The sequence below is a fragment of the Hemicordylus capensis genome, chromosome 11 (genome assembly GCF_027244095.1).
Source record: "Hemicordylus capensis ecotype Gifberg chromosome 11, rHemCap1.1.pri, whole genome shotgun sequence".
NCBI classification, from domain to species: Eukaryota; Metazoa; Chordata; class Lepidosauria; order Squamata; family Cordylidae; genus Hemicordylus; species Hemicordylus capensis.
In genome coordinates, this window is record NC_069667.1 from 6,903,543 (window position 1) to 6,918,160 (window position 14,618).

The 14,618-nt window shown below is 53.9% G+C and overlaps 1 protein-coding gene across 1 annotated transcript in view; it reads right to left on the reverse strand.

Annotated features, from left to right (window-relative positions):
• The window catches only part of LOC128335706 (synaptotagmin-like protein 2), a 66,734-nt gene that overhangs the window by 36,019 nt on the left and 16,097 nt on the right, over positions 1-14,618 (reverse strand). The window contains exon 3 of the mRNA XM_053274376.1: positions 6,750-6,798. Coding sequence (XP_053130351.1) covers positions 6,750-6,798 — 49 coding nt within the window. The remainder of the gene's footprint in view (positions 1-6,749; positions 6,799-14,618) is intronic.

The window sequence follows — 14,618 nt, forward strand, 5'->3', positions numbered from 1 at the left end:
TGCTGCCACTCAAGGAGGCACCAGGGGATCCAGCCCTGAAGAAGCAGCCAGCCACACCCTGGCTCCAGTCTCCCGCTCTGGGTGGCTGCAGGGCTCACCTGGAATCCAGGCACTGAGAAATGGTGGGCCAGGCACACCAGCCCATGGGGCCTCTCAGCCCCCCAGTCCTGGCAGAGCAGACTAGGGGACCCTGCCCCATTGGAAACCCTAGAGAGCTCCATGTGCATGAGAACCCTGCCTCGCCTCCTGTGCCTGAACCCCTGGAGCCACCCCCAAAGCCCAGGTAGTTCAGACTGATGGGCTTTGGAGACCCCTTGGCCTGCCCTTGCTGTCATTCCTTTCTGTCTGGTGCTTCTTGTGAACAGGGACCTCTTTGGGGGGGGGGCAGCTTATGAAACCCTGGCAGGGGCCATGTTTCTTAAAAGGGTCCAAAGTGGTCTTCAAATCCATGGTGCCATCCATCGAGACGGCCCGGATAACCCAGGAGGAGCAGGAGAACGTACCTGAGTGGAGCCACAGGAGTAGCGCCATCAAGGCTGCCCACGCCGCGGAGTAAGGGGCCTCCTTCTCCCTTGTCCTGTCCAGGAGAGAGGAGAGCAGGAGTGAGGATGGGCTGGGCCAGTCTGTTCGGACACACCGGGGTCAGCCCAAAGGGACCAGGAGGGACTCACTTCCGAGATTTCTCACCATGACCCAAACCGCTTTGAGAACTTTGGTGGTCGCCACCCCCCACCCATTGAACCTGTTTGAGGCAGGGTGGTGAGCCCTCCCGCTGGTCCCCTTGCCAGAGGAGGCCACGTTCAGCACTCCCTGGTGGCCCCAAAGGGACAACCTTTGGCGTGAGCAGCAGGAGAGACCGCAACGCCCTCCTGTCACCAGTCCGGTCCAGAGGCTCCCAGGGCAGCAGCGGAACCTCCATCCCCATCAGGATCGTCGGAACCCCAGCGCCATGGCAACCAGGTCAAGATACCCAGCCCTGGGATACAGCTCAGCAACGGCCACTTTTTGAATCTAAGCAAGGACTTCTGCGGCTACGCATATTTCTAGACCACTCTCCAACCAAAAGACTCCAAGCGGATGACAGGCACAGAGAAAGGAACCGAGAACACCTGAATGAGATGATGTCCTGTCCCCAAAGGGCTCTCAGTCCAAAAAGAAACCTCAAGCCGATGGCAGCAAGACCACGGGAGGAGGGATGCTGGGCTGGGGCTGGAGAGGGCCAGTTGCTCCCCCCTTGCTCAATAGGAGAGTCTCACCACCTGGGAAGGTGCCAACTCTCTCACTAATCCTGCTGCTGTGACTTCTGAAGGGGGAAGCTGCCTGCCGGGAGCTCGGAGAGGCCAGGAGTCCTTCCCCCGCTCTGTACAGGTGGCTCCATTCTGTGCTTCCTCGCGGGAAGATAGAGGTCCTGGAGGAGGGAGGGGGCTGAGGGAGCTCTGAGCCATCCATGGGGGGCTTGTGCTCCATGAAGACCCAGTGAACGTGCCCTGGGCCAGTTCATTCATGCCCACATGGGTCAGCCCAAAGGGGCCAAGAGGGACTTCCTAAATGTCTCCACCTTGACCCAGATCCGACCCCTGGGGGTCACCTGCCACCACATGGACCTATTTGGGGCAGGGCGGTGGACACTCACTCTGGACTCCTTGCCCGAGGCCATCTTCTGCGCTCCCTCGCGGCCCAAATGGGACGGAAATTTGCCGTGAGCAGCAGGAGAGGCCAGAAAGTCCTCCTGCCAACGGTCGAGTCCAGACAGTTTGAAGGCAGCAGCGGAACCTCCAGCCCCATGGCGACCGGTAAACACTCCCGGCCGGGGACCCCCCCCCCAGCAACTGCCATATTTGGATCTAAACAAGGATGGCAGAACTCCATGGCCCAGTGGTGGGCACGAGGCACCCACAGGCAGGGTTGCCAACTCTCTACCTGGTCCTGCTCCTGTGACTTCAGAAGACACCTGACATGCAAAGCTTAAGCCAGTGAAGCAGTTTCCCATCTCTTTAGGCTAAGAATGGCTTCTCCTGCTCAAACTGGTCAAGCTTTTGCTCCGAGCAGAGGAGCCAGGCTACATCAAGAGGGGGCAATTCCCATCCTCCACAAAGTGCCACTTGGCAGATCTTGCCGTTTCTACCTCCCCTCCATCCCCCTCCACAACGTTTCATTTCTTTTATATCCTAGTTTTAGTTTAACAATATCAAAGAGGCTTACAAACAATAAAACCCGTATTATCACATTCTAAGCTACCGAGGAAGAGGCCTTCCAAAACAAGGAGGTCATCATCACCATCGATCCAAAGAGGGAGTGGGGGAGTGAGGGAGGGAGAAGGCCTCTCTGCAGGGGTGTTGCTGGAGACTTGAAGTGTTCCCGAGCCTGACCCCTTTGGAGCATCCAATGCAGGCATAGCCGGCAGCTCCCAAGAATGACCAATGTTTTTTTAAAGCCACCTAATGGCCCAGCAAGGAAGCAACCTGCCTAGAGAGCAGGAGGCTGTTGGTTTGAATCCCTGCTGGTGTGTTTCCAGACAATGAGAAACCCCTATATTGGGCAGCAGCTCAGAGAGGTCAGGAGCTCCTTCTCCAGCTCTCTGCAGGTGGCTCCACTCTGTGCTTCCTCGCTGGAAGAGGTCCTGGAGGAGGGGGGGGCTGACCCATCGATGAGGGGCCGGTGCTCCATGAAGACCCTGTGAAGATGGGCTGGGCCAGTCCCTTCCTGCCCACCATGGTCAGCCCAAAGGGGCCAGGACAGTGTCGCTTCCTAAATGTCTCCACCTTGACCCAAATCCGACCCCTGGGGGTCACCTGCCACCACATGAACCTATTTGGGGCAGGGCGGTGGACACTCACTCTGGACTCCTTGCCCGAGGCCATCTTCTGCGCTCCCTCGCGGCCCAAATGGGACGGAAATTTGCCGTGAGCAGCAGGAGAGGCCAGAAAGTCCTCCTGCCAACGGTCGAGTCCAGACAGTTTGAAGGCATCAGCGGAACCTCCAGCCCCATGGCGACCGGTAAACACTCCCGGCCGGGGACCCCCCCCCCAACAACTGCCATATTTGGATCTAAACAAGGATGGCGGAACTCCATGGCCCAGTGGTGGGCACGAGGCACTCACAGGCAGGGTTGCCAACTCTCTACCTGGTCCTGCTCCTGTGACTTCAGCAGACGCCTGACATGCAAAGCTTAAGCCAGTGAAGCAGTTTCCCATCTCTTTAGGCTAGGAATGGCTTCACCTGCTCAAACTGGTCAAGCTTTTGCTCCGAGCAGAGGAGCCAGGCTACATCAAGAGGGTGCAATTCCCATCCTCCACATAAGTGCCACTTGGCAGCACTGGCCCTTTCTATCCTCCCTCCATCTCCCACTCCACTCCCAGTGCAGAATTCTCAGGGCCTAGTGGTGGGCATGGGGCACAAGCACCCAGGGTTGCCAACTCTCTAACCAATCCTGCTCCTGTTCCTTTAGAAGATACCTGGTTACAGAAATTAAATTGCCAAAGGTTTTCCCATGTCTGCATTTCCATGACACCAAAAGCTTCAGCTGCTTAATTTTTGAATGTCAAGACATTTTTAAAGGCACAGGAGCCAGGCCAGTAAAAAAGGTTGGCAACCCTTCAGATTGGGATCCAGACTGAAGTCTGTTCCTGAGCACACATGGCTGGGTGACAACAGGGCCGTGCCTTTCCTCCAAGGGGCAGGAGGAATCTTCCCAACATTTGGACCCCCAGATCTCCAGAGAAGTCAAGGGAGACGTCTCCACCACACAGGTGTTACGGTGCCTGAAGGAGAGGCTGCTAATACATTTGGATCATAGAGTTTCTGAGGAGCAGAAACCTTGGCAGAGCGGGGGGGGGTGTTTGTAAAAGGGGGTCCGGGCCAGGAATCTCCTCCTTTCTGGATCATAGCAGGGCTGCCCTCCGAAGGCCATTGTGGCCAGTAAGCCAGGCGCAGCAGATGGCCAGTCAAGTCTCACGTCCTGCTAGATGTTTCACAGGTCTACTGGCTTGGCGCCATGACGCCTTCAGGCCCCTGGGAGGAAAGAAGCAACAATTGTGTCAGGCACATTTCAGGGCAATCACACTCAGACACGCGCACACACACGGATGGCGCTACTATGTTGTCATTCTGTGAACCCATTCTTCTGTGGCTTGTCACACAACAAGGAGCATCTGGAACTCACCGATACAGCACACAATAGACCCATCCGTCCCCACAGCAATGGTGCCTCGCAGAGCAATCCGTTCTGTTTCTTTATTTATTGTTAAATTTCTAGACCTCTTTTCATTAAAACCATCTGAAGGTGGGTCACACAAAAGTTAACACAAGACTACAAAAATCACACAATTAAAATATCATTTGTTTGTTTATTATTTTAATTATTTAACATATCCCTATACCACCCAAAACTTGCATCTCTGGGTGGTTTACAATTAAAATAATATAAACATTAAAATCATTAACATTCAAATAATTTAAAACCCAACATTAAAAGTATTAAAACTATACAGCTAATTCAAAGCCTGGGTGAACAAATATGTCTTCAGTGCTTTTTTAAAAGTTGCCAGAGATGGGGAGGCAAGAATATCAGCAAAAAGATAAAAATACAGATCTGATGAAAAGATTTTAAAACAAGCATAATATAACCATAAAAGATGCAAAGCAACAGCAATAGAAACAGAGGCTATTCCCACGATTGCAGAAAATCGGGCTGCGAGCCTGGTGGTTCTTGAGCGGGTCACAGTATTATCAATTTTGTTACTACCCATTTTGCTACCTCAAGACCACCAGTTGCTGCAGCATATGTAGATTTGGAGAGGGGACGCAATGGAGGCACGAAAAATATTTTATGCTAGTATCCATTCTGGATTATATGCATTTTGGATGGTATTCATGGGGAAGGATCCAGCTAGAGTTAAGCACAATGAAAGCCCGTTGCTTTCAATGGGAGAGTTGAGTCTGTGCATTGAAATATTGGCGCTTACAAGGGTTTAACGTTTGTCCCTGCTAACTTGGCAAAGAGGCACCTTTTTAACGTGGCGATTCTCTTTGATTGAGCAGGGGGAGAGTAACTGGCCCTCTCCACCCCCAGCACAGGACCTCCAGTGACTGTTGCTGGTGTCTATCTCATGTTGTTTTTTTTAGATTGTGAGCCCTTTGGGGAGTGGGAGCCCTTTGATTTATTTATTATTTCTCCAAGTAAATCGCTTTGGAAGCTTTTGTTGATAAGTAGGATATAAATATTTGTCATTGTTGTTTATGTTTAACTTTGGCTGGACCAAGCCCATAATTTGTGCATTTTTTGATATATTTTTTTCATAAATATAGTTTATCTTGATGTCTTCATCAAGGTGGGGGGAGGGCAAACTAGTAAGCTCCCTTGAGTTGGCAAAAAGAGAGAGAGAAAGCTTCCAGCACTGAACAGCAGCCTTCTGTTTTTGCAAAGAGAATGCCTTAAACCTCACATTTTCCGTCATGGTGTTTGTTGGAGACTGGGGCCAAAAGTCTCCTTGGAACAGCTGAGCCATGCAAAACAATAGTAAAAATCAGAGTCATGGTGATGTGTGAAATTTCCTCAGAGTTCTAGGTGGTGGCAGAATGTGGGGTGGGGTGGGGTAGTGGGGGGAGAGGGAAGGGGGTGGCACCTGCGGTTTCTGGCTGGAGCAAAGGGATCCCCACACTGGAATGGAACTTGCAGATGTCCCCTCATTCCTGAGACTGAAGTTGTAAAAACAGGGTTCCACTTAGAGAAAGTGAAGACAAGATGATGAGAGAGTCACTTGATTCTTTATTTTTATTTATTTTTATTATTATTATTTTTATTTTTTATTTTAATTGCAAATAATTCTGCAGAATAAGCTGTTGCAGGGATTCTCAGCTTTGAGTCCCCAGATGTGGTTGGACTACAATTCCCATCATCCCCAGCCACGATGGGAGTTTATGGGAGGAGAGCTGGTTTTGTGGTAGAAAGCATGCATTGTTCCCTTTGCCAAGCAGGGTCCACCCTGGTTTGCATTTGAGTGGGAGACGACATGTGAATAGTGTAAGATATTCCCCTTAGGGGATGGGGCCGCTCTGAGAAGAGCATCTGCCTCCTTGCATGCGAAGGTTCCAAGTTCCCTCCTTGGCATCTCCAGGTAGGAGTGAGGGAGACTCCTGCCTGCAACCTTGAAGAAGCCGCTGCCAGTCTGTGTAGACAATACTGCACTAGATGGACCAATGGTTTGACTCAGTAGAAGGCAGCTGCCTATGTTCCTATGATGGCCAAATGGCTGGGGATGATGGGCACTGTAGTCCAACAACACCTGGGGACCCAAGGCTGAGCACCCCTGGGAGTATGTCACAAAAGGCAAAGCCCCATAATAGTTATACATGGAGGGCTCTGCATAAACCAGGTGCTGAATCACTCCCCCACTCCCCACTGAAAGCCGTTTCCCAGCAGATCTAGCAACTGACATGGGCTCTACCGAAATTGCATCCAGCTTTCCAGCCCACTGTGGGAAGCTAGTAGAGGTTTGGAAAGACGAGCTGAAATTCCTCAAGGAGGTGTGGAGGTTTAGCAGATCCCTAATGTACAGCTTTGCGTGAAAGAAAAGCCACTGGCACATGGGATGTTGGCGTGGGAAGGAAGGGGCCTCGGAGGTCTCCAGCCCTCCGCCTTTGGTATCCAGCCACCAGCCCAGCTCTCTCGCTGCATCTTCTGCCTCTGGCCCTTCATCAGCTTGCTGTTCCTCAGCCATGCCTCTGGCCTCATTGTCCGCATCTGATACCCACCCTTGGCTGATCCTCTGCTCTTTGCCTCCTGGCACCCCACGGGACCTCCCCCTCTGGCCTGTCTGGGTGCTCGGCCAAGATGGGGCAACAACTGTGAACAGGATCCTGTTCAGGATCCAGATGTTGTACTCTGGGGAACCCAGCCACACATAAGTCAGGGCTCTGCCTTCTGGGGATTTTGCAGCTCTCTCTGAGGTGGCCAGAGCAAGCTGGTGGGAGATTAGAGAGTCCATGGTCGCCTTTCCCCATGCTTTGGTCGAGTCCACACAGTTGTCTGAATCTAGGTTTAATTCCGGTTATTGTCATGAGTGTCATTGTGTGACTCCACTCCAAGGCAAGCATCTCAGCTTCAGCTTGGGCCATAATCCATCTTGGCACGGGTTCCCGCAATCAATCTAATGTTGGTAACCCACATTAAACCTAGGTTTGGATGCCAGTGTAAATCAGGCCTTTCTTTGTTGCTGCTTGTCCTAGTTCTCTTTCAATTGCTTTTTCTATCAGGGGATTGGAAGGGGAGGAGCCATTGGCTAGCAAAGGAGAGATCAGATAAGCAGCAGTAAAGAATGGATGGGAAAAGGTGATCAGGGGCACGACAATACCCTCCAGCAATCACTGCCTCTCTCCAAGGAAGTTTTCAGATTTATCAATGGGCAAAGCTAGCTTGCATGTGTCTGCTCAGGGGATACAGTTAGCTGCTAAGGAAGAACCTGGATTGATGATTGACTCTGCTAAGGGACATCCTGGGAAGAAGCCTAGAGCCCGATTCAGAAATGTATGCTGTGCAAATGTGCGGATGTCTGTACACGCATACTGGTGTTTGTGTGAATGACTGTACCTGTGTTCATGTTAAAAGTGAACCTGGATACGGGCCCTTCCAATGCAGGTTACAGATAGGAAATGCACTTCTGTACCTGTGTTCAGCATAGCTTGTGAATGACTGTACCTGTGTACAGATTTGTACCTGCATACACACGGTACACTGAAACAACCAACCAGCTGGGATAAGTTAGGCATGGGGGCCAGCGAAGCGCCGACAGAGACAGTGTTGTTGACTGCATACTCTCCTGTGAGCCTCTGCTCATTTCTGTTGGAAAACACAGCCCCAAATAGGAAGGGTGCACAGGCACAACTCAAATAACCCTCAGGGCTGCTTGTGCGTTTTTCATCCAGGAAGGCCACTCTGCACCTTCAGCTGTGGAAAAGCAGTTCTGTTGCATCTTAAGCACACTGGCTGATGTAGCGCAAGGATGTCCCAGCGGGGCAAGAGAACAGCCTAATAGGATTTCCAAACTAACTGCACCGGTGCAGTGGGGAAGCAGAGGGCTGCACAGCCCTCGGGGACATATGTTCAGGTGGCACTGTGCAGTTGCCTGTGCTTGGGTTTTTAAAAAACCGCTTTCAATTTAAACCATGGTTTGAGTTCCAACTTGGACTGCTTCTCCTCCACTGATGGATATGACCATGATCAGCCAAATTGGGTGTGATGTCATTTTGCTTTCTAGAAAGAGAAGCATTGTTAGCCAGTGAAAAGAGCTTCAGCCATGAGCACAATCGAGCAGTCATCACTTGCATGGTTTCCATGATCCTGATACCTGGAGAATGCGAAGTGAGTCCGTCATTGATGGCTGTAAGCTGAAAAATAAGGGACAAATGGCACCCCATGAGGGACAGACTATTTGGGGCTAAAATAAATGCAGTCCCTGCTAATAAGGGGCGGTTTGTTTTATTTATTTTTACATGTATAGTCTGCCCTTCCTCTGAGAAGCCCAGATCAGTGTACAAGGTTTATGTTTGTTTGTTTGTTTCACATTTTTTATACTGCCCAAAACTTGAGTCTCCGGGCGGTTTACAATTAAAGTTGCCCTGAGGTTACGTCACCCTGTTGGTAACCTTAACTGAGGGCATCCTGGGGAAAGGGAGTGTCAAAAAGTACTGCTTCCCCACTGCAGTAGGGATGTGCATAAAACCGGTTCTCCCGGTTCGGTTCGGGTCCGAACCGGGTCCGGACCGGACCGGGGTGGTTCGGTTTTGGTTTTGCCAGACCACCCCCCCGTTCCGGTTCGGTTTCGAACCGGTTCGGATCCGAACCGAACCGGTTCGGATCACAAAAAGTGGCTGGTTTTGAAGGGGACATTGTGTTCTACCTGCCACCCAAATTTCAAGTCGATTGGACCTTCCTCTGATTTTTTACAATTTTTTTTCAAAAAATAAATTTTTGCCCATAACTCACAATGTGGAGCCCTTAGGGGCAAAAAAGCTGGGGTGGGTGGTAGCCACCCATGGGTGTCCTCCACCCCAAAAATCCCAAGGCAATTGGTGGCTCCTAGTATTATTGGTGAATTTCTGAAGAAAATTTTTTTTCCCATTGGCTAGAATGGGGATTCGGGGCTGCCCCAGACCCACCTCTGTGGGGTGGCAGCACCCCCAAAGTGGGTCCGGGGCCATGGCAAAAATGCCCTCAGTCCCTCCCAGCAATCCCCGTAGAGATAGGAGTGATGGTTCTGTTGTTTTTCTGAGGTATTCTGAGTGTAGATTCTATGATAGCTTATGAGATTTCCAATGAGACACCATGAATCCACTCTCATTTGCTATCACAGAATCCACACTCACTCAGAACACCTCAGAAAAACAACAGAACCATCACTCCTATCTCTACGGGGATTGCTGGGAGGGACTGAGGGCATTTTTGCCATGGCCCCGGACCCACTTTGGCGGTGCTGCCACCCCACAGAGGCGGGTCTGGGGCAGCCCCGAACCCCCATTCTAGCCAATGGGAAAAAAAAATTTCTTCAGAAATTCACCAATAATACTAGGAGCAACCCAACAATTGCCACCCCATCTTTTTGGCCCCTCTCTCTGGGCGCCCTAACACGTAACACCTAGTCAGTCCATCTTAATGCCTACCTACTACCACCACTCCTATCCAAGCAAGTAAGAGGAGGACACTCAGAGAGACAACACCCACTCTCTGATCTAACAAAAAGGCCACTGCTGTGCTGCCTGCCAGCACAGCAGCAGCAGCGGAGCAGCACACTAAGCACAAGAGCAGCACACACAGAGAAGAAGCAGGAGGCGGAGCAGCAGAGCAGCAGACCTGCCGCTCTGCATGATGGGTGACGTGATGCCCAAAGGAACCACCGCCTCACTCAGTGCCTGCCACTGACTAGGCCCGACAGACAGAAGCCAGCCAACCTGCTCTGCTCTGCTCTGATGCTCCCCATGGATGATGCACACACACCCTACATCTGCATCCCAATGACCAGACCAGACCAGACCAAGTGCGCAGAGTCAGCACAGGCCAGCAGCCACCAGCCCAGCAACAACAACAGCTACTACTGCTACCACCACAACCAGTGTTGCCGCTACAATAACATTCCCAGTCCAGTCACGCGCGCCACAGCCTGAGCCTAGCACACAGCCAACAGCTGCTGCCAGCCAGTGCCTGGCAAGCCCAGCCAACATGAGGAGGAGAGAGCTAACAAGTAGACGGCGCACGGACATCACCAACTCATCACGACGGCGCAACTGCAAGGGGAGAGGGCACAATTACAGGCAGGAGGAGGAGGAGGAGGAGGAGGAGGCGGGCGAGGCAATCCTAGCACAGATTTGAAAGTTTAAAATCCACCAGGACATCTTCTAGAATCTAGACTTCTGTTTTTTCTACCACCAGCTGTAGTGTCTAGTTAGTCAGTGTGCTGTGCAGCTGAGCTGAGCTGAGCTGAGCTGCATGTGAGGAAGGGTGATTGTAGCTAGTTCTTTAGTTTCAGCAGACTGAGCATTGAGCATGGGCAGTGGCCTTGGGAAGCAACACAATTACACGACACTCACCTGCTGCTGCTGGTTCTAGAAGTTGCCTCTTCTCGTCTTCACCTCTTCGTGTGTGTGTGTGTGTGTGTGCAGTGAGTGCATGCCTTTTGCCTTGCTGGAAAGAAATGCTTCTCTGGTCCACCACCACATATCTGCTCAAGGACACAGAGGCCCAAGGCAGAGGTGGTGGCACCAGTGTGAGTGCATGTGTGCTGGTGGTGTTTGCCACCACAGGTGTTTTGTGTGTGTATGTGTGCGCTGCTAGCTAGGAGGGGGGAGGGAGGCAGGGAGGGAGGCTGGGAGGCAGGGGGGAGGAAAGGGGAGGGGGAGAGGGATGTAGAGGGGATTGAAGGGGGGAGGGTCCGGCTCAGAGTTGGTCAGCCACATATTTGTGCACACACGTGCTCACGTGTGTGCTTCGGTGGGAGAGACCAGACTCTCATCATCTGCCAGACCGGGGTTGGGGGCAGGTGAGGCGGTGGTGGGCTGGAAGGGAGGGAGGATGGAAGGTGGTGAAGAGGAAGGGGAGAGGATGAGAGGGGAAGGATGGAGGGAGGCATGGGGGGGAGGAAAAAAAAATGTAGACAGACACACATCACACTACACACAGAAAGCATCCACACACAGAGACAGTGCTAGGCATCCATTCACACAGACAGACAGACAGACAGACAGACACACAACAGGAAGAGACAGACTGAGCCTGCACCACACACACACACACAGACCCAATTCCCCCCCTGCACAGTTATCAATCAATATGTTGTGTTGGCAGCCAGTTCATTGCTATTCTGATGGTTTTGGGTTTTTTGCCATCAGCCAACATCAACAGTGACCACAATCAAGATGAACATAAGATGATAATAATTCATTCGTTTCATTTCAAAAAATCACCCAATCATCTTCTCCATGTAAACCAAGCCCCCCACACATGATTTCTGGTGACATTTTCAATAAAATCAATTCATTTTGCATTCATCATTTTGTTCTCCCTTTGTCACCTTTTTTTCTTTCTTTTGCATAATTTTGAGGCTTGATTTTGACATGGGGTTTTTAAAGAAAAAATTATTTACATGTTTATTTACATACAGTATTTACATATCTACACTGCATTTTTGAACGTATACCCGCCGCTGCCGCTAAGTCTAGTACTCCGTGGGCTGTGCTACTTTGGGGGGGTGTGCCGTGCCCACGCCAGGTCCCCAAATGCTGACAGGTGGATAGATAAAGGGCCTGTGCTGGTCAGCATTGGGTTTCTTTTTAGGTGGGCGTGGGCATTGTAAACATCTGGCCAGTCGCAGCACTACAACTACTACTACAACTGCATCTCTGTGTGGGCACACTACACGCTGCGACTGGCTGGCACGGCTCAGCATCTGTCACGTCAGCTCAGCTAGAGGTGGAAGGGGGGAGGGTAGGGATAAGCACAGAGTTCGAGCCAGGCAGGTGACCAACCATGGGGCAACCCACGGTAATCACTCGCCCGTCTCAAACTGCAGCTTGGGGTAGCCCAACAGGGGGAGGTTCACCTTAAGGAAGACCAGCTGCTCCACCAGACCAGGGTCCAAGCGGGAGCGAGAGGGTGTCACCACGTCCCCGGCACGTGAAAACACCCGCTCGCTCTGGACACTGGTTGGGGGGCAGGAGAGGAGGCGCACAGCCACCACCGCCAGGTCTGGCCAGACTTGGCGGCGGCTCGCCCAGAACTGTGCGCAGTCCACGCCGTCTCCCTCCACAGGCTCCTCCAAGTACTGCGCAACGCATTGCTCAGCACTGGAGGGGGGCCTGGCAGGTCGAGCCTCCCGCATACCAGGCATGGCGCCATAGCAGAACCGCTGAAACCACTGGGCGGATCTCGAGTCGGTAGCAAATGGCTGCTGCGATGGCGCCGCCTGGGATGCCGCGCTGCTGGACTGGGAAGAGGGAGGGGAAGGGGAAGCTGACGCCGGCTGGCCGCCCATGCTGCTGCTGGGTGCGGGTTGGGCCGCGAGGGCTGCCCCCGCACCACTACCAACACCCTGGTCTCTGCGGGCCCTAGCGGCCTCCTCCTCCCTAACCTTCTCGACCAGGATGCCCTTCCACCTGGGCAAGTCGTCGGCACTCACGGCATTGCCCTTGAGGGCTGGGTGACAGAGACAAGCGAGGACATACTCCTCCCTGTCTCCCAGCACATCAACGAGCCGCTTGTCAACCCCAGACCTCAGCCTCCCAGCCAGAGCACGACCCTCTGGCGTGGTCAGAGAGATATGGAGTCCACCCATCAGCTTCTCGAGACCAACAGCTGTGGGCAGCGCCTGGCTCAAGGGAGTGGTGTCGCCACACAAGCCCTTCGTGGCAAGCTGGAAGGGCTCGAGTGCCGACACCGCCTCGGACATCTGCTTCCACTCTGCGTTCGAGAAGTCGCAGACATCCAAGGACTCGTCCCTCGCCAGGGCGACAAGGGCTCTCTCCTGCTCCAACAGGCGCTGGAACAGGAGGAAGGTGGAGTTCCACCGCGTCTCCACATCCGTAGGGATGAGATGGCGAGGAAGGCCAAGGTCATCCTGCTTCTGGCGAAGCAGTCTCCTGGACTTCTCGCTGCGGTGGAAGTGGGCGGCCAGCTTGCGGGACTTATCCACAAGCGTGGCCGTGGCAGCAACAGCACCTGCGATGGGGCGGGCCCCCTTCTCCTGGGACGCCCTCAGCTCCCTAAGGCCAAGGGCGTCCCTGACGGTCAGATGGAGCGTGTGTGCCATACACCGTATGTTCACACAGTCCATGACTGTCTCGACAGCGGCGGTAACGTTGGCTCCATTGTCGGTGACAATGAAGCCGCAGGAGAGGTGTGGACACCCGCCAATCCACTCCTCTATCTGGCGGTCGAGTACGGCCGCCACCTCCTCCGCGGTGTGCCTCGTGTCCATCGTCTCCACGTGCAGGACGGCCCACCTGTGCCGTAGTGCATCGGGAGCCGCGCCGGACCCGGAAGCATCGCCCGCGGAGGTACCCTCACTCTCCGGTCCCCACCAGTGGGCAGTGAGGGCCAGGAAAGAAGCGTGCATCCCACTGACACTGGTCCAGAGGTCAGTCGTGAAATTCACGCTTGTCCCGGCCGGAGCTGCACACAGCTCGGCCGACACGAGCTCCCTGCACCGGCGGTACAGGGAGGGGACCACGTTCCGGCTGAACGTCGTCCTTGAGGGGATGACGTATTCGGGAGCCAGGTATTGGAGAATCCGGCGGAAGCCGTTGTTCTCGACCACCTGAAACGGCTGGTCATCGGTGGAAATCATCTCCCCTATGAGGCGGGTGAGGTGATGATGGTCCACGCGAACAATACGCTGGCTGCCCGAGGACTGCGTCCACCGCTGGACGGGCAGTGTAGCCTGCCTGCTGGCTGGCACACTGCCGCTGCCCGCCCTAGTGGCAGATGCACAAGGCGCACTAGCGCTGCCAGCCTGTCCCCTGAGACCTGGGTGGTGACGCTCTAGGTGTCTCCACATAGGCGTCGTACCCAGGTGCGCAGGGTCCCTTCCACGGCTGACAAGCATCCTGCAGTGGACACAGCGGGCGTGGAATGGGGCATCTTGAGGGACCTCAAAATGCACCCATGCACCACTGCCCTTGGCCTCCTGCGCCCTGGGCGCCGTCCTAGGCCGTTTCTCGCAGGGTGGCTGCAGTCCTAGGGGGGGGGGGGCGGCCGCCGCTGCCTGCCCACTGCTGCCACCCAACCCGCCCCTTCCGCCCTCCACAGCGGAGGAAGGGCCCGGCTCAACTGGCATCGGAGAGGCAGGCCTCTCCTCCACCACCTCGCCAGACCGCTCCCCACCAGAGTGTCGGGCTTCACGAGGGGGGGCCCCACTGAGCGGCGAAAGGATAGGGGGAAGGGGCCCCAGAGGGAGGGAGAACCTGGCTGCATCGCTGCCAGCCGCACGGTCCTCACCGCCCTCTACCTGCTCTTCCAACTCCACAGTCTCCTCCACCTCAACAACTGGCGGTAGCTCAGCAGCACCTGGTGCCGCCGGCGAGGAGGGACCCGCCACAGCCCTAACGGTGCCTCTGCCTCTGCCGCGATTGGC